General features: G+C 42.7%; 1 protein-coding gene across 2 annotated transcripts in view; it reads left to right on the forward strand.

The window, feature by feature from the left end:
* Positions 1 to 17897, forward strand: part of CPA4 (carboxypeptidase A4) — a gene marked incomplete at both ends in the record, with an annotated part of 33377 nt that extends 15480 nt beyond the window's left edge. For both annotated transcript variants that reach the window (XM_079710836.1, XM_079710837.1), the window contains 7 exons: positions 1039 to 1140; positions 2434 to 2538; positions 3306 to 3416; positions 10610 to 10700; positions 12373 to 12572; positions 13683 to 13767; positions 17758 to 17897. In XM_079710836.1, coding sequence (XP_079566962.1) covers positions 1039 to 1140; positions 2434 to 2538; positions 3306 to 3416; positions 10610 to 10700; positions 12373 to 12572; positions 13683 to 13767; positions 17758 to 17897 — 834 coding nt within the window. The remainder of the gene's footprint in view (positions 1 to 1038; positions 1141 to 2433; positions 2539 to 3305; positions 3417 to 10609; positions 10701 to 12372; positions 12573 to 13682; positions 13768 to 17757) is intronic.
* Positions 17898 to 19188: the final 1291 nt, after the last annotated feature.

Below are 19188 nucleotides of genomic sequence, written 5' to 3' on the forward strand. Positions count from 1 at the left end.
TTTTCTCCACACCCTCTCCAGCATTTATTGTTTGTAGATTTTTTGATGATGGCCATTCTGACTGGTGTGAGACGATATCTCATTGTAGTTTTGACTTGCATTTCTCTAATGATTAATGATGTTGAGCATTCTTTCATGTGTTTGTTGGCAGTCTGTATATCTTCTTTGGAGAAATGTCTATTTAGGTCTTCTGCCCATTTTTGGATTGGGTTGTTTGTTTTTTTGATATTGAGCAATGCAACAATTTTTGTTTCTATTTTTTGTTTTATAATGTACATAATATACTTGTGTGGTATTATATATATTTATGGTGCATACTGAATTTTTTTTAAGAAGATGTTGGGGGTAGGAGTTTATTAATTTATTTTATTTATTTTTGCTGTGCTGGGTCTTCATTTCTGTGCGAGGGCTTTCTCTAGTTGTGGCAAGTGGGGGCCACTCTTCTTCGCGGTGTGCGGGCCTCTCACTATCGCAGCCTCTCTTGTTGCGGAGCACAGGCTCCAGACGCGCAGGATCAGTAGTTGTGGCTCACGGGCCTAGTTGCTCTGCGGCATGTGGGATCCTCCCAGACCAGGGCTCGAACCCGTGTCCCCTGCATTAGCAGGAAGATTCTCAACCACTGCGCCACCAGGGATGCCCAACTGAATTTTTTTTTTTAACTGATGGAGAAAGTGATAAAAAAGTTTGGAGAGCAGTGCTTTTTAAGAACCTTGGCTAAATGGGACCCTTGCTAATTATTGAGCCTAGTATTCTGCAAAGGGCCACACTGTTGGAGCAGTATCTGCACAAGTCTCTCTACTCTAGTTTAATGGACTATAATTTTGTGGACAAATAAAATGTGTTTTTCTCTAGAAAACTGTAGAAACGGATTCTTAGGCAGTTGCTTAAGAATAAGCATTCCATGCCGATAATATTGACAACCCCCAGGTAAGGGGACTGTAAAAAATCATTAAGATCAACAAGATAAAGTTCACATATACCCACCCAGAGCTGAACAAATTTTTTAAATGCTCCTGTGTTTACTTTTTCACAGTTCAGATTTACCATGAGATATACAGCATTGCCAGAGATTTTCCTGACTTGGCAAGCAGGGTGAAGATTGGGCATTTATTTGAAAACCGGTCAATGTATGTACTGAAGGTGAGGCCCCATGCACTTTGAAGGGCCCGACTGGACTCAGGCTCCTGGTTCCTTGTGTCCAAGATTCAGCCCTCACACCTCGGAAAGAGGTAGCTTTATAGACCTCCTTGACTTTAGGGAGGAGGGTGAGGTGAGGAGACATCTACCCGGGTTCGAATTTGGTCTGACAGAGGGCCCCCTGCTTCTGCCTAATGTGGGAGGAGTTAGTAGGAGCACATTGCATTCCAAGTTTTGGCTGAAAGGCAGAATCAGGAAGAGGTGGGAGGCGGTTAGTGTTCCAGAAAGCTCTCAGATTGGCCACAGTCTTTTCCCTCCATTCCCGTCTTCTGTAAATATTAAGACAAATTGGGATGGGCCTAAAAATTCTATTCTGCTTATTTTCCTTATTGGAAAAGCAATCTAGGAAGCTGATTTTAGGGTTGATGTAGTTTTAAGCCCAGTCTATGATCCTTGGCTGCATAAAGCCTAATTTCCAGATATTTCTAACAGATTTCAGGTCTATATTGGCAAAAGAAGTAGAGAATTTATGGAAGTGACATAAATTACATAAATAATCCAGCCAAATGAATAAAAAGGAATTTGGAGATACAAACCATGGAACAAGTGATGGTGCCTAGAATTTGTCAAACCCTTGAATCCATACAGGCCCCGAGGAGCCCAGGTTTATAGCAATGGTGAAATTACCAGTGGGAGAAGACCTGGCATTGAGCTGGTTGCTGTAAAATAATCTACATAAATTTAGATTATTTGCCAACTGCTGGAGACCCTTGCTTCATTAGCACCAAGCTCTGACCCAAGGGGGCCCCACACTAAAAAGCAGCAGCCAGAATTCATTTCATGCTGTTTACAAAGAGCTATAGTGAACCCTCCCGTTCTTCATTTTAAAACTGATTTCATTTATTGCCTCAAGTAGAACAGGCTGGTTCATGCACTTTTGTGTCTCTCTCTGTTGGGCTACCATCTGAGGTCTTTCAAGAGGCATAATAGTATCTCTAATCACACGGGCATTATAATTCACAATAGCAATTGTTTCCCCTTCCTATTTGCTTCCAACCTTGAAGTGGCTCAAGCTGCCCAGAACTGCAGTGCTGCAACTGGGCCCTGCCAGCCAACAAATTAAGCTCCCTGGTCACAAAGAAGCCCGATAAAGGGATGGTGCCCTCAGACATTTGGTCTCTGAATGATCTTAAATGGATTAAATGAATAGGGGCAAGCTGAGAAGAGGAGAGGAGAGGTGAGCGGAGACGCAGGCAGGCAGGAGGGTCATTTTCTGGCCTCTTTTTCCTTCCACAGTTCAGCACTGGAGAAGGCAGGCAGCAGCTGACCATTTGGCTGAATTCAGGTATCCATTCCCGGGAGTGGATCTCACAGGCCATGGTGATCTGGACCGCAAGGAAGGTCATGTTGCCTTGTATTAGCCCAGAATTCTGTTGGGCCTGGATTGCCCTGCAGCATCCCACACAGCTAGATCCTGGAGATGAGATAGGAAGGCACTACGCACAGACATGATAGGCTGGGGGGTGCCTTTTCTGATTGGAGAAGGAAAAGATCAGAGCCCCATAGTCAGGCCACTGTGGCTAAATGACAAAGTGCATTCATAGCAGCAAGCAAGCTAATGAGCTGCAGAGGTGGCCCTAAAACACTGACCCATAGTCAGTCCCGCAGGAAGGGAGCAGGGTCTTCTCAGTAGCAAAGCTCAGGTAAGCTTTACCTTTAGTCCCTTTCAGGCCCCCCAGACCCTCAGGGACCTTATGCTATCTCCATGTCCCTCTGGAAAGTCTACTTTAAGCCAGCGCAGGTGGAGGAGGGGTGGTGCAAGTGGAGGATCCATCTTCCCTACCCCTAGCATGGGGAGGGGGTGTGCTCAGATTCCTAATAACTATTATGATGTGTGGCTCTCTCCTCCCCTGTTCCTGCCCCCTGGAAGGAATGAATAAACAAGGCAGCCCAGGACTCATTGAGGTTGATGTCATCAGGCAACCGTGTTTCCCCAGGTTTTGAAGTGCTCTGTGGGCTTTGCAGAGCGCTGCCTCTATGACGGTGGCAGGGAGGCTGCAGAGGGTGGATGCTGTTCTAGGAGTTGGGCATCTGGGGAAGATACACGGACTTAGACCTAGCAACCCAGCCTGCAGGGCACAGCTGACAAGCTCGTTGTCTCTGCTTAGACTGTATCTGATTATGGGAAGGATCCAGCCATCACCTCCATCTTGGAGAAAATGGATATTTTCTTATTGACTGTGGCCAATCCTGATGGATATGTATACACACAAACTCAAGTGAGTAATACTGACAGAATAGGCTGGGTTTGGAGTTAAGACTATTTTGTTGAATTCCTTGCTTTGCAACTAAATAGTTGTATGACCTTAGAGAAAACTTCCACAAAATGTGCACGTTAGGAGCTTCCTTGGGTCTCATTTTCCAGTCATTCTCTGAGCTAAGAGTCACCAGGGAATATTTTTTTCTTAGAGAGAATAGTCTAATGAACTCCCTATTATGGATCGTGAGCAATTATCAACACTTTACCAATCTTCTTTTCATTTCTTTCCCTCCCACACATTTTTCCTGATGTATTTTAAAGCAAATCCCAGACATAAGGTTACTTCATTCAAAACTTCTTTAGTGACACTAACAGAGCAGAAATAACTTGCTAGGCCCCCGAGAGAGCCGCTCCTGCCCGGGTGCTATGTGAGCAAACGGAAACTTAAAAGGGTCACTTTCAGGTCCTTTTCAGTGCCCAGCTTCACCAGAAACGCAGTCTAGGCGGTCAGCAAGTCGCCTCGCCCAGGCCACCACTGGGCTCTGTTCTCGCGTCCTTGTTCCCGCTCACCCCAAACCCGCTTGGCTCTGTGGCCCCAGCCAATCAGCTTTTGGCAACGAGGAATGAGATCCAAAGCTGACTGCTAACAGCCTATGGGACAGCGAGACACAAGCAAGGCACCTGCTGTATACACTTCGAGTTCTCTGCCCCTCTCATCCTTAACAGCTGTGGGTAGATGAAAGGCTCTTGGTGCTGCAGCCAGGAGTCAGTGCTGTGCCTCTGAAGTGGGAGAGCCAACTTCAGGACACGGGTCCACAAGAGACCTCCCAGCTCCACATAATATCAAGCAGCGAAAATCTCCCAGAGATCTCCATCTCAACACCAGCACCCAGCTTCAGTCAACAACCAGCAAACTACAGTGCTGGTCACCCTATGCCAAGCAACTAGCAAGGCAGGAACACAACCCCACCCATTAACAGAGAGGCTGCCTAAAAACATAATAAGGCCACAGGCACCCCAAAACACACCACCAGACATGGACCTGTCCACCAGAAAGACAAGATCGAGTCTCAACCAACAGAACACAGGCACTAGTCCCCCCCCCCACCAGGAAGCCTACACAACCTACTGAAACAACCTTAGCCACTGGGGACAGACACCAAAAACAACAGGAACTACGAATCTGCAGCCTGCAAAAAGGAGACCCTAAACACACTAAGATAAGCAAAATGAGAAGACAGAAAAACACACAGCAGGTGAAGGAGCAAGATAAAAACCTACCAGACCTAACAAATGAAGAGGTAATAGGCAGTCTACCTGAAAAAGAATTCAGAATAATGATAGTAAAGATGATCCAAGATTCTATTTCCAAGATCCAAAATCTTGGAAATAGAATAGACAAAATGCAAGAAACAGTTAACAAGGACCTAGAAGAACTAAAGATGAATCAAGCATCGATTAAAAACACAATAAATGAAATAAAAAATACTCTAGATGGGATCAATAGCAGAATAACTGAGGCAGAAGAACGGATAAGTGAGGTGGAAGATAAAATAGTGGAAATAACTGCTGCAGAGCAAAATAAAGAAAAAAGAATGAAAAGAACAGAGGACAGTCTCAGAGACCTCTGGGACAACATTAAACGCACCAACATTCGAATTATAGGGGTTCCAGAAGAAGAAGAGAAAAAGAAAGGGACTGAGAAAATATTTGAAGAGATTATAGTTGAAAACTTCCCTAATATGGGAAAGGAAATAGTTAATCAAGTCCAGGAGGCACAGAGAGTCCCATACAGAATAAATCCAAGGAGAAATACGCCAAGACACATATTAATCAAACTGTCAAAAATTAAACACAAAGAAATCATATTAAAAGCAGCAAGGGAAAAACACCAAATAACACACAAGGGAATCCCCATCAGGTTAACAGCTGATCTCTCAGCAGAAACTCTACAAGCCAGAAGGGAGTGGCAGGACATAATTAAAGTGATGAAGGAGAGAAAGCTGCAACCAAGATTACTCTACCCAGCAAGGATCTCATTCAGATTTGATGGAGAAATTAAAACCTTTACAAACAAGCAAAAGCTGAGAGAGTTCAGCACCACCAAACCAGCTTTACAACAAATGCTAAAGGAACTTCTCTAGGCAAGAAACACAACAGAAGGAATATACCTACAATAACGAACCCAAAGCAGTTAAGGAAATGGGAATAGGAACATACATATCAATAATTACCTTAAATGTAAATGGACTAAATGCTCCCACCAAAAGACACAGATTGGCTGAATGGATACAAAAACAAGACCCATATATATGCTGTCTACAAGAGACCCACTTCAGACCTAGAGACACATACAGACTGAAAGGAAGGGGATGGAAAAAGATATTCCATGCAAATGGAAACCAAAAGAAAGCTGGAGTAGCAATTCTCATATCAGACAAAATAGACTTTAAAATAAAGACTACTAGAAGAGACAAAGAAGGACACTACATAATGATCAAGGGATCGATCCAAGAAGAAGATATAACAATTGTAAATATGTATGCACCCAACGTAGGAGCACCTCAATACATAAGGCAATACTAACAGCCATAAAAGGGGAAATCGACAGTAACACATTCATAGTAGGGGACTTTAACACCCCACTTTCACCAATGGACAGATCATCCAAAATGAAAATAAATAAGGAAACACAAGGTTTAAATGATACATTAAACAAGATGGACTTAATTGATATTTATAGGACATTCCATCCAAAAACAACAGAATACACATTTTTCTCAAGTGCTCATGGGACATTCTCCAGGATAGATCATATCTTGGGTCACAAATCAAGCCTTGGTAAATTTAAGAAAATTGAAATTGTATCAAGTATCTTTTCCGACCACAACGCTATGAGACTAGATATCAATTACAGGAAAAGATCTGTAAAAAATACAAACACATGGAGGCTAAACAATACACTACTTAATAACGAAGTGATCACTGAAGAAATCAAAGAGTAAATTAAAAAATACCTAGAAACAAATGACAATGGAGACACGACGACCCAAAACCTATAGGATGCAGCAAAAGCAGTTCTAAGAGAGAAGTTTATAGCAATACAATCCCACCTTAAGAAACAGGAAACATCTCGAATAAACAACCTAACCTTGCACCTAAAGCAATTAGAGAAAGAAGAACAAAGACACCCCAAAGTTAGCAGAAGGAAAGAAATCATAAAAATCAGATGAGAAATAAATGAAAAAGAAATGAAGGAAATGATAGCAAAGATGAATAAAACTAAAAGCTGGTTCTTTGAGAAGATAAACAAAATTGATGAACCATTAGCCAGACTCATCAAGAAAAAAAGGGAGAAGACTCAAATCAATAGAATTAGAAATGAAAAGGAGAAGTAACAACTGACACTGCAGAAATACAAAAGATCATGAGAGATTACTACAAGCAACTCTATGCCAATAAAATGGACAACCTGGAAGAAATGGACAAATTCTTAGAAATGCACAACCTGCCAAGACTGAATCAGGAAGAAATAGAAAATATGAACAGACCAATCACAAGCACTGAAATTGAAACTGTGATAAAAAATCTTCCAACAAACAAAATCCCAGGACCAGGTGGCTTCACAGGTGAATTCTATCAAACATTTAGAGAAGAGCTAACAGCTATCCTTCTCAAACTCTTCCAAAATACAGCAGAGGGAGGAACACTCCCAAACTCATTCTACGAGGCCACCATCACCTTGATACCAAAACCAGACAAGGATGTAACGAAGAAAGAAAACTACAGGCCAATATCACTGATGAACATAGATGCAAAAATCCTCAACAAAATACTAGGAAACAGAATCCAACAGCACATTAAAAGGATCATACACCATGATCAAGTGGGGTTTATTCCAGGAATGCAAGGATTCTTCAATATATGCAAATCAATCAACATGATACACCATATTAACAAGCTGAAGGAGAAAAACCATATGATCATCTCAATAGATGCAGAGAAAGCTTTCGACAAAATTCAACACCCATTTATGATAAAAACCCTGCAGAAAGTAGGCATAGAGGGAACTTTCCTCAACATAATAAAGGCCATGTATGACAAACCCACAGCCAACATTGTCCTCAATGGTGAAAAACTGAAACCATTTCCACTAAGATCAGGAACAAGACAAGGCTGCCCACTCTCACCACTCTTATTCAACTTAGTTTTGGAAGTTTTAGCCACAGCAGTCAGAGAAGAAAAGGAAATAAAAGGAATCCAAATCGGAAAAGAAGAAGTAAAGCTGTCACTGTTTGCAGATGACATGATACTATACATAGAGAATCCTAAAGATGCTACCAGAAAACTACTAGAGCTAATCAATGAATTTGGTAAAGTTGCAGGATACAAAATTAATGCACAGAAATCTCTGGCATTCCTGTACACTAATGATGAAAAATCTGAAAATGAAATCAAGAAAACACTCCCATTTACCATTGCAACAAAAAGAATAAAATATCTAGGAAGAAACCTACCTAAGGAGACAAAAGACCTGTATGCAGAAAATTATAAGACACTGATGAAAGAAATTAAAGATGATACAAATAGCTGGAGAGATATACCATGCTCCTGGATTGGAAGAATCAATATTGTGAAAATGACTCTACTACCCAAAGCAATCTACAGATTCAATGCAATCCCTATCAAACTACCACTGGCATTTTTCACAGAACTAGAACAAAAAAATTTCAAAATTTGTTTGGAAAAACAAAAGACCCCGAATAGCCAAAGCAATCTTGAGAAAGAAAAACGGAGCTGGAGGAATCAGGCGCCCTGACTTCAGACTATACTACAAAGCTACAGTAATCAAGACAGTGTGGTACTGGCACAGAAACAGAAAGATAGATCAATGGAACAGGATAGAAAGCCCAGAGATAAACCCACGCACATATGGTCAACTTATCTTTGATAAAGGAGGCAGGAATGTACAGTGGAGAAAGGACAGCCTCTTCAATAAGTGGTGCTGGGAAAACTGGACAGGGACATGTAAAAGTATGAGATTAGATCATTCCCTAACACCATACACAAAAATAAGCTCAAAATGGATTAAAGACCTAAATGTAAGGCCAGAAACTATCAAACTCTTAGAGGAAAACATAGGCAGAACACTCTATGACATAAATCACAGCAAGATCCTTTTGGACCCACCTCCTAGAGAAATGGAACTAAAAACAAAGATAAACAAATGGGACCTAATGAAACTTCAAAGCTTTTGCACAGCAAAGGAAACCATAAAGAAGACGAAAAGACAACCCTCAGAATGGGAGAAAATATTTGCAAATGAAGAAACTGACAAAGGATTAATCTCCAAAATTTATAAACAGCTTATGCAGCTCAATAGCAAAAAAACAAACAACCCAATCCAAAAATGGGCAGAAGACTTAAATAGGCATTTCTCCAAAGAAGATATACAGACTGCCAACAAACACATGAAAGAATGCTCAACATCATTAATCATTAGAGAAATGCAAATCAAAACTACAGTGAGATATCATCTCACACCAGTCAGAATGGCCATCATCAAGAAATCTAGAAACAATAAATGCTGGAGAGGGTGTGGAGAAAAGGGAACACTCTTGCACTGCTGGTGGGAATGTGAATTGGTACAGCCACTATGGAGAACAGTATGGAGGTTCCTTAAAAAACTACCAATAGAACTACCATATGATCCAGCAACCCCACTACTAGGCATATACCCTGAGAAAACCATAATTCAAAAAGAGACATGTACCAAAATGTTCATTGCAGCTCTATTCTCAATAGCCCGGAGCTGGAAATAACCTAAGTGTCCATCATCGGCTGAATGGATAAAGAAGATGTGGCACATATATACAATGGAATATTACTCAGCCATAAAACGAAACGAAAGTGAGCTATTTGTAATGAGGTGGATAGACCTAGAGTCTGTCATACAGAGTGAAGTAAGTCAGAAAGAGAAAGACAAATACCGTATGCTAACACATATATATGGAATTTAAAAAAAAATGTCATGAAGAACCTAGGGGTAAAACGGGAATAAAGACACAGACCTACTTGAGAATGGACTTGAGGATATGGGGAGGGGGAAGGGTAAGCTGGGACAAAGTGAGAGAGAGGCATGAACATATATACACTACCAAATGTAAAACAGATAGCTAGTGGGAAGCAGCCGCAGAGCACAGGGAGATCAGCTCGGTGCTTTGTGACCGCCTGGAGGGGTGGGATGGGGAGTGTGGGAGGGAGGGAGATGCATGAGGGAAGGGATGTGGAAACAGATGTATATGTATGACTGATTCACTTTGTTATAAAGCAGAAACTAATAAAAAAATAAATAAATAAAATTTAAAAATAAATAAAATAAAATAAAGGCAAAAAAAAACTTCTTTAGTATTCATCTCTAGCTGATGATAATTAAAACAACAATATACCACTATCAACTGTAAAAAATTAATGGGAGTTCTTTAATATCATCAGATATCTCTAATTATCCTTAAACCGTCTTTTGAGACAGTTTGTTGAAATCAGGATCCAAATAAGGTCTGTACCTACATTTGGTTGTTATGGCTCTGCAGGCTTTTTTCTTCTACAGTGGTACCCCCCCGCCCCCCCCCCATATCTTTTAAAATGTCATTCATTTGTTGGAGAAACCAAGTAAATTGTCCTGTAGAATGTGTCACATTCTGAATTTGCCTGATGGCTTCTTTGTTCTATGCCATTTAATTTATTCCCTCATCTCCTGTATTTCCTATTCACTTGTGGTCAGATCTATATGCTTGATTGGAGTCAGGTTAATTTTTTAGGCAAGGATAAAATAGTTGCCGTGCACTTCCTATCACATCAGTGATCACTGAGGCCCATAATGTCCATTTGTCCCACTTTTACCGAAGCCCAAAGTTATTCAGTGGACTCAGATGGTGTCAGCCTGGGTCCCATCAGGGCATTTTGGCGAGGTCCTTTTCTCTGGCCCAGAAGGGCTAAGCCTCCTCTCTCTGGGGCATGAGAGGAGACTCCGCAGTTAGTGAGGGCTGAAGCCCCGATGATCCTCCAGATCTCTGGAGTTGCCTCCAGAGCTGCAGGCAGCTTGTCCCATCCATGGTGCCATCTCCATCATAGTCCCCCAAAGAAAACCTTCACCTCTCCTGTGCCCTGACCCATCTCTGAATGTTGTTCCTTCCTTGGTGAATTTTTCCGAACCGATTATGGAGGAAGACACAGTCTCTAAATCCTGGAAGCTCCTGCGTTGGTACTGATCCAAATAGAAATTGGAATGTTAGTTTTGCAGGTAGGCGGGGGAGACAGTTTTTAAATCCTGCTACCCCTGGGTAGCCTGGTCCACAGGCCTCTGAGCTGGCAGTGAGGGAGCTAGTTTCCAGGCTAGTTCCATTGCTGGTTCATTGAGAAACTTGGGTAAGTCCCTTATTCTCTCTATGTATCATTTTACTATTATTATTATTATTATTTGTAATTTTGAAAGGGAATGGCTGAACAATTCTTGTCCTCCTGAGAGAATGCTAATATTTTAAAAACTATTCTATCTTAGATATATAAATTCATGGGCCTGCTTTGTACCCCGGCCATCCTGACTTCTGGGCAATACCGGATGGGTGGAAGGGCTGTTGGTGGCAACTCAGAAGAGAGCAATTAGCACTGTTACCCCAACAGGCAAGATCACATTGTGAGGATTAAACTACAGCAGTTTACCCTTAGATGTGTAATTATGAACCTCAGCCCTTTGATGTGATGGAAAGAGAATGAGAATTAGGAGTCCTGGGTTCTGAGTTCCAGTTATTTAAAAATCATCCCCACAATAGTGCCAACTATGTGCCAGGTACCTTCCCATGTATTATCTTATTTATTCTTCTGACCTGGAGACTGAGTTTTCTTGTCTGAAATGAAACAGTTGAAGCTCAGAGACAATCTCAAGAGCATATGATTGATAAGAATTAGGATCTAAACTCACTTTTCAGTTTCAAAGCCCAAGAGTTCTCTTTCAATATTCAGCTGTACTGATGTTTTGTTTTTTTTTTTTTGTTTTTTTTTTTTTGTTTTTTTTTTTTGTGGTACGCGGGCCTCTCACTGTTGTGGCCTCTCCCGTTGCGGAGCACAGGCTCCGGATGCACAGGCTCAGCAGCCATGGCTCACGGGCCCAGCCGCTCCGCGGCATATGGGATCCTCCCAGACCGGGGCACGAACCCGCATCCCCTGCATCGGCAGGCGGACTCTCAACCACTGCGCCACCAGGGAGGCCCCTGATGTTTTGTTTTTAATGTAATGTTTTAATGCAATATTTTAATGTAATGGTTTTAATTTTCTTACTTGCATAGAAATACTACAAAAACCATTGGGGGAAAAATAATGTGACTGTGGGAAAGGAGCTGATACAAATGTGGGAATTGAGGGCATCAAAGTTAAGTCACAACAGGGGTGGTTTCACACATACACCAGATACCTTAGGGGCCTATATTGTGAGGTAATACAGAAGGCAGTAATTCTAAATACCTGTCAAATAATCAAGAGATTTTAGCCACAACAATAGATTATTTTTGGCAGCACTTGGCCATTAAGATCTGAACCAAGAGAATGAGTTGACACCAGAATAAATGGAGTCATTTTCATTATTAATTGGTATTCATATTAATTATCTAGAGTACTTATTAATTGACAACTCACTGTCAAGTATGATATTAATTATTTATGACAGCTGTTGGTGATACAATACAAGGTCAGCTCTCTCCATTTAGAGGAGTCCTATCAGTTTTCCTGCTCAGGTGTGGCAGATCCAGCACCCCACTGCCACACCCTCCCCGCAATTTACACACACTATGGGCCAGATTCTCAGGGAGAAACTAGTAATGGCCTGCCTATGCCTTCTCCCCCTCCTCTGGGTAGAGTACCCTGCATTTCTGTTTCCTTAGCCTATGGGTTAAGGTTTCTGCTTGGGCCACCCCCCACAGGAGAGGGAGCCAGTGACAACCCTTGCTCCGAAGTATACCATGGAGCCCACGCCAGTTCAGAAGTTGAGGTGAAACTGGTGGTAGATTTCATCCAAGAACGTGGGAATTTCAAATGCTTCATCGACCTGCACAACTATGCACAGCTGCTGACGTATCCATGTGGGTACATGGTCAAAAAGGCCCCGGATGCTGATGAGCTGGTAAGCGGGGCTGCATCCAGCCCTGGGCATGCTTTTCCCCTGGGTGCTGCAAAGTCCAGGAGCAGGGCTTATTTCAAGAAGCCCCAGTATTCTCTCTCTGTTCTTTGCAGTGTGCCATCAGGCCTACTGGGAATAGGAAGAAGATGATGCCTCTTATTTCTGTGTTTGCTGTGAGTTCCAAGAACCACACCCAACCCTGTCTTTCCTTCTCACTTGTTTTTCTGACCAAAATGTATTGCAGACCCACTGCTTGCCAAGAACTGTGGGTAGCATTGTGGTGGGCAAGGGAGAGGTGCTCCTCACTTGGTGTAAGGTAGAGTTTAAGTAGGGTGTAGGCCACAGCCTAGGGGTGCTCTGTGTCACATGCAATGACTCACCCCAGGATGTGAGCAGGCACTTAGGGTGAACTGACTGGAGTAGGGCTGGCATCCACAGAGTGACTGCAGGCCTCTCTCTCCACGCTGGTCTGCTTGAGTGTTCCCCTCTGCCCGGGGCCACAGCTAGCTCACACGCCTCCCAGCAGATGCAGCCCCACCCAGGGCTGGCCAGGTGTGGACTAGATTCTGCTCTCAAGGAGGTGCTCTGTTTAGGGCACATCCATATATGGCGTCCCTGCCTCCACCTCCACTCTGGCAACACCTAACTCTTAGAAGGCCTTCTCTTGAACATACTTGCCCTTCCCTCATGTTCATGAACATGACATTCCCTTCCCTCAGGATAGGTGAAGATGGTGGTGCCTTTATTAGATTTCTAATGGGCTGGTGAGCAGCCTTCCAGACCTATGAAGAGATTGAATACAGCTCCTCCAATTTGTGTTTATAATATACATACTTCAGAATGCTTATCTGGTCTTCTTCCACCTCTCTCCTTACCCCCTGCCCCAAACTGGAAGTAAAGAACTGAGGATAAGAGAAGGAGTTGGAGGAACCATACCATTTCCCTCACTTCATAGTCAGGCCTTTGCTCTGGCTGGTTAGGAAAGAAGGAGACCAGGAGGGAACATTGGGAGCGGGGTCGGGAATTTTTCAAACCACTGCAGTACAGAACAGCTGAGGAATGTCTGGCTTCAGGATCCATTCTTTCTCACTCTGATGATTTCCCCACTCCTAGGATGAGGTGGCAAGGTGTGTAGCCAAAGCTCTGGCTTCCCTGTCGGGCACTGAGTACCAAGTGTGTCCTACCTGCACCACTGTCTGTAAGTACTCACTGAGTTTATTGGTTATAAGGAAATGCTTTGAGAGGATACTTGAAAAGGAGCGGGAGAAGAGCTGCAAGTCAGCCTTCCTACATTGTAGTCTTTTTTTGTTGTTAGTGATAAGCTGAATTTATGTCAAGTCTGTGTGATGGTAGCTGTCGCGTGCGGCCATCTTCATCAAACTGAGGTGGTGGTATGGCGGGTAGAGGGGAACCCCTCACCTTCCTGTCCAAAATGAACACGTGTTGAGCATAACAGGCTCAGGTTAGGGGTTCCCCCGACAATCATTAGCATTGAGCTGAAAAAAACAAAAACTCTACCAATACTTCAGACCTGAAGATGGTCTTGAGGCTCATCACCTACAACTCAACCCCAATTTGAGGAAATACCCTTGTTTTGGTTTCTCACTGAAGTGTTTCATCTGAGCATTTCACTCTATTCCTGCTGAGATCCTTCCAGTTCCCTTATTCTGTGAGTCTGATCTTTAAATTTTTAGATCAAATTGAAGGATATGATTATTCTCCAAGGCCCTATCTATAAATGGGAAGCAGAAACAAAAAATGTGGGAAGCAAAGCTCCTTTCAAGCAAGTGCCCTTCTTTTCCCCTCCTGTGTCTCTTCTGTAAATAGTCTTCCAACAGTTGGTCCACCCTCAAAGCCCCTGCAAACTTGTTGATAATTCTTTCCTTTCCCATACTGTAACTTGCTCTCCCGTCCTACCTATTTCGCCCTCAACTAGCTGTTCCCCTCAGTCTTCCTCTTCTGCGAAGATTCTCCAACCCACCTCTTGGGTCCTCCTCTGTACTCTGATCTCAGCACTCTTGTCCGTGTTTCACATGCCACCAAGCTGCATAAAGCACTCAGCATGATGCTGGTGGTTGTGTTGCTAATTGCAGCAACAATCCAGTAATTACTCATGGTTTATTATTACTAGTGTTGTTGAATGGGAGCTCCTCAGAGAACAAACACATCAGGAGAGGTTCTCCACCCTCTAATTAGTCAGAACTGAGTCCTACACCAAAGAGAGCTAAAGGAACTTGGCAGGAGCCTTCTGAGGAGGTCCTCTCAAAAGATCTTTGTGGATCACCAGGGTCCTGGCTTTTGGGTCAGATGCCAGTTTAAAGAATGGCCTTTTCCTCCCATGTCAAAAACATTCTTCTCCCCAGCATAAGCTGTGCCAAAATTAAGAGATACTCATCAGATTCCTCCAGCAGAAGAGGAGAAAGGCTCTCCTGAGCATTGTCCAGGATACATAATATTTCCTACCTCTTTCAAGAGCCCATCTTCTGTATTTTTTTATAGACTTTGTCTGCCCTCCTTTCTTCCCCAAAATGAAATCAATTTTTGTATAAAAGCACTCTAACTCCCTGGGTTATTGTATGTGTTATATAAGTAGTTGACATTTGTCCCTTCAAGTGCTGAACTTTTCCTTAGATTAATCATTTTAGATGAAAATAATTCTAAAATGGGTTTTCACACTTCCCTGCCTTCTTAAACAGAGTATGTAGAAGAGATTTAAGCTCCGTTCTTCATGACTGAGTGGCCTTCTGAATGTCAGTTGTTGTATCTTGAAGGCCTTCTGTGCTGTACTGGACTGTTCAATCCTTTTGCTAAACAGCGTAGCCTGTTTTGCTTCTTTAACTCTTGTGTCTGCTTTTTAGAGTTTTCATGTCTCCTTCCTCAGGCCACCTTCCTCTAGCAACCCTTTCCCCTCCTCTTCACTGATTCTGATCTACTAAGGGCTTGGAAACAAGTTCATTGGGCTCGTTTAGCTCATGGATAGATTTTGAGTATTAAGGATGTTCATGACAGCATTGTTTATAGTCACAAAAGACTGGTAAGCAACTAAATGTTCATCAGTAGAGTGCTGGATAAAAACACGTTTGGTGCATTACTACAGTGAAACACTATGCAGCCCTTAAATGAGTGAGGTGGATCTGTATGTGCTAACGGGGAATAATCTTCAAATGTTAATTGAAAAATACAGTGTATAGAACAGTGTTATTAGTATGTTCCCATATGTGTTTTTTCTTTTTTTTAATAAATTTATTTATTTACTTATTTATTTATGGCTGCATTTGGGTCTTCGTTGCTGCGCATGGGCTTTCTCTAGTTGCGGCGAGAGGGGGCTACCCTTTGTTGCGGTGCATGGGCTTCTCATTGTGGTGGCTTCTCTTGTTGCGGAGCATGGGCTGTATGCGTGTGGGCTCAGTAGTTGTGGCGCAGGGGCTTAGTTGCTCCATGGCATGTAGGATCTTCCCGGACCAGGGCTCGAATCCATGTCCCTTGCATTGGCAGGTGGATTCTTAACCACTGTGCCACCAGGGAAGTCCCCCATATGTGTTATTTTTTTTTTTTAAAGAGTAGGTAGACTTAGCAGGGACCCAAGTAAAGTGAAGTTCATGAACCTGATCACTTTGCTCAGCAGAGGTCTTGGCCCCTTCCTGAATTTAAAATTTGTTCTGAAATACTTGAGCTTGCCATGTAAATAACTTCTGGAAACTTCTGGTGCCTTTGCCTGTTTTTTTATTCATCATTTTTCTCAGTGTAGAGAAAGGCTGTGGGAATTACATAAGAATTTCAGAGAGTATGGGAGAGCCTGTTCCATAACCTCTGGGAGCATGTAATTGCAGCAGGAGCAGCATCTCTAGAAAATCACAAATGGTATCATGAGAAACAACCCTTAGGAACAATGGAAAAACAAAGGGACCCATATTTTCATTTAACAGACATATATATTATATATATATTATATAATAAATGGACCCCAAGTTGGTTGAAGAAAGCATGGGCTTTGTCATCAGATGGATTGGGTTTAAATTCCAGCCTTGCCATTTTCCATCTATATTTTCTTAGATAAACTATTCATTCTGAACCTGGATTTTCTCATCTGAAAAACACGGACAGTAATACCTACCTCATTGGCTTCTTAAAGATTAAATGAGATCATAAATGTAAACTTTACAGTATGATGACTGGCTCATGGTAGATGTTCAACAAATGATAGCTGCTATTACATTGTTATTTTATTATTCAGTATCATCTACACTTTGCACTTTTAGCCAGTTTCTTCTCTAGTAGAGTTTTGACTGGAAGAAGCAGGAAAACAGGCCTCTTGCCTTTCGGCAAAGGGAAGTCCTAAGGGCTGTGCTTCTTTATCTCTGTGTATCAGTTATCTCTTGAGATGTAAAAAACTATCCTAAAATTTAACAGCTTAAAACAATAAACATTAATTTTCTTACACAGTTTCTGTGGGTCAGGAACTCAGGAGCTTCTTATCTGGGTGGCTGTGGCTCAGGGACTCTCAAGATGTTGCAGTTAAGGTGTCTTCCAAGGCTACAGTCATCTAGAGGCTTGATGGGGCTGGAGGATCTTCTTCTCAGATAGCTCACTCAGATGCCTGGCAAGTGAGGGCTAATTACTGGCAGTGAGTTCTTCACCACATAGACCTCTTTATAGGGCTGCTTGAGTGTCCTTACAACATGACAGCTGGCTCCCCAGAGCCAGTGATCCAAGAGAGAGCAAGGCGGAAGCCATGATATTTATCACCTAGCTTTGAAGGGCACACACTTTCATTTCTGCAGTCTCCTGAAAAACAGGTCAAGTTGGCCCTGTCCAGTGTAGGAGGGCACAACACAAGGATGTGAATGAATACCAGGAGACAAGGATCATCGTGGCTATCTTGGAGGCTGCCTACCACACTCTGTAAAGATTTGCTTCCAGTGACCTGAAGGAGTCTACACAGTGAGTTGGTGACAAGATGGAAATGAGGATTTAAAATCTCTTGGATTGAGACTAGTGAAGACCCTCATGGTGCAGGACAGTCTGAGGCAGAGGGATCAGGCCAGTGTTTATGTGTTGTAGACCTGATGACTTTCAGAAATAACTGTAGATCCCTAAGGAACCACAGGTGGGCAGAACTCCAGGCCCCTTCCCATCTAACCCTGAAAGGAACTAGGCTTCAAAGGTGTGTTCTCTTTTGACTTAACAGATCCAGCTAGTGGCAGCAGTGTTGAGTGGGCATATGATAATGGCATCAAGTATGCATTCACTTTTGAGTTGAGAGATATTGGGCACTATGGCTTCTTCCTGCCAGCCAACCAGATCATCCCCACTGCAGAGGAGACCTGACTGGGGCTGGAGACCATCATGGAGCATGTGCAGGACAACCTCTCCTAGAAGAGAGCCCGCTCTGTCTACATTTAATTATCCACATGCACACACACACACCGAGGCCACTATTAAAGGGAGCTTATTCCTTCACACGTGAGTCAGAGCCCTCTGGCTTTGTAGAGAACACAGGTCAGCCCTTCCCCAGCCCCCTTCCTTGAAGTTTGTGCATTCTGGTGGTGTGCTTAGAGAAGCATTTCTGCCACCCTGCTGTATTTTGGTCCTGCTGTTTCACTGAGCCCTTTGTATGCCTTTCCTTCCACATAGCTGGGTGGGCAGGCCACACTTGGGATCAACCCTTCCTGGGTGGCCTGTCTCTACCTCATTTTTAGAATAAAAGGACATGTGAAATGGTTCTGTAGCCTCTTCCAATCTAGCCACGCCCATGATCTTGCTTTGGTGGGGGCCCCAAGGGAAGTGCTGTGGGAGATAATGTTTGTCTTTTAGATTGGTCTCGAAGATGACACATAACTTCCTTCAATATATCTCACCTTTCTTGAACATATTTTTCTTTGAAAAATAAATCCTGAAGGGTCATCAGTATAGGTCATCCCCCTTTTCTGTTTTTGTTTATTTATTCTTAGTCTGAATACAAAGTAGAGGATCACTTCTCATCACTGGGCCAAAAATTCCCAGATACTACAGTTCTGATCACATTCTTCTCTTTATTATTCAGTGTAACTGGGATCCCAGAAGGGGATCTGTGTCTTTATAGGTACTGCTTACTCAGAAACCCTGGATGAAGTGGTGATCTAATAGCAGGATTGCTAAATTATCCCTATCTGTCCTAATGGGCTCCCCTCTACTTTGCCTTTTGAACTTACTTCAGAGATCTTTTTCTCACCCTATTGGTCCTAAATCACTCCTCTGGCCTGGGTAATCTCCCTGCCCTGGCACATTACAATTTGTTCTCTGGTGTATCTTGTGTTTCCTTCTCCTGGTTTTTGTTTTTGGTCTTTAAAGTTGCCTTTTTCTATTTTGCATCCTGGACCATGAGTACCAAGGTGGAGCAAGGATTCATCAGTCAGGCTACTCTTGCTACATTCCTCCTTAGCATGTACCATCTGCCTTTTTCCTTTATTCTTTTTTTTTTTTTAATTTGCCTTTTTCAAACATGTCTGTAAATCTTATCCTTCTGCCTAGGATTTGTGCAGCATCTGGTGTGTGCTCATAAGCCAATAAATATTCAATAAGAGTCTCCTGATCATCCTCTATTCTTCGCCTTCACCTGAATGGAACCAAGCCATGGTTT

Source organism: Hyperoodon ampullatus, assembly GCF_949752795.1.
Source record: "Hyperoodon ampullatus genome assembly, chromosome: 9".
Classification (NCBI taxonomy): Eukaryota; Metazoa; Chordata; class Mammalia; order Artiodactyla; family Ziphiidae; genus Hyperoodon; species Hyperoodon ampullatus.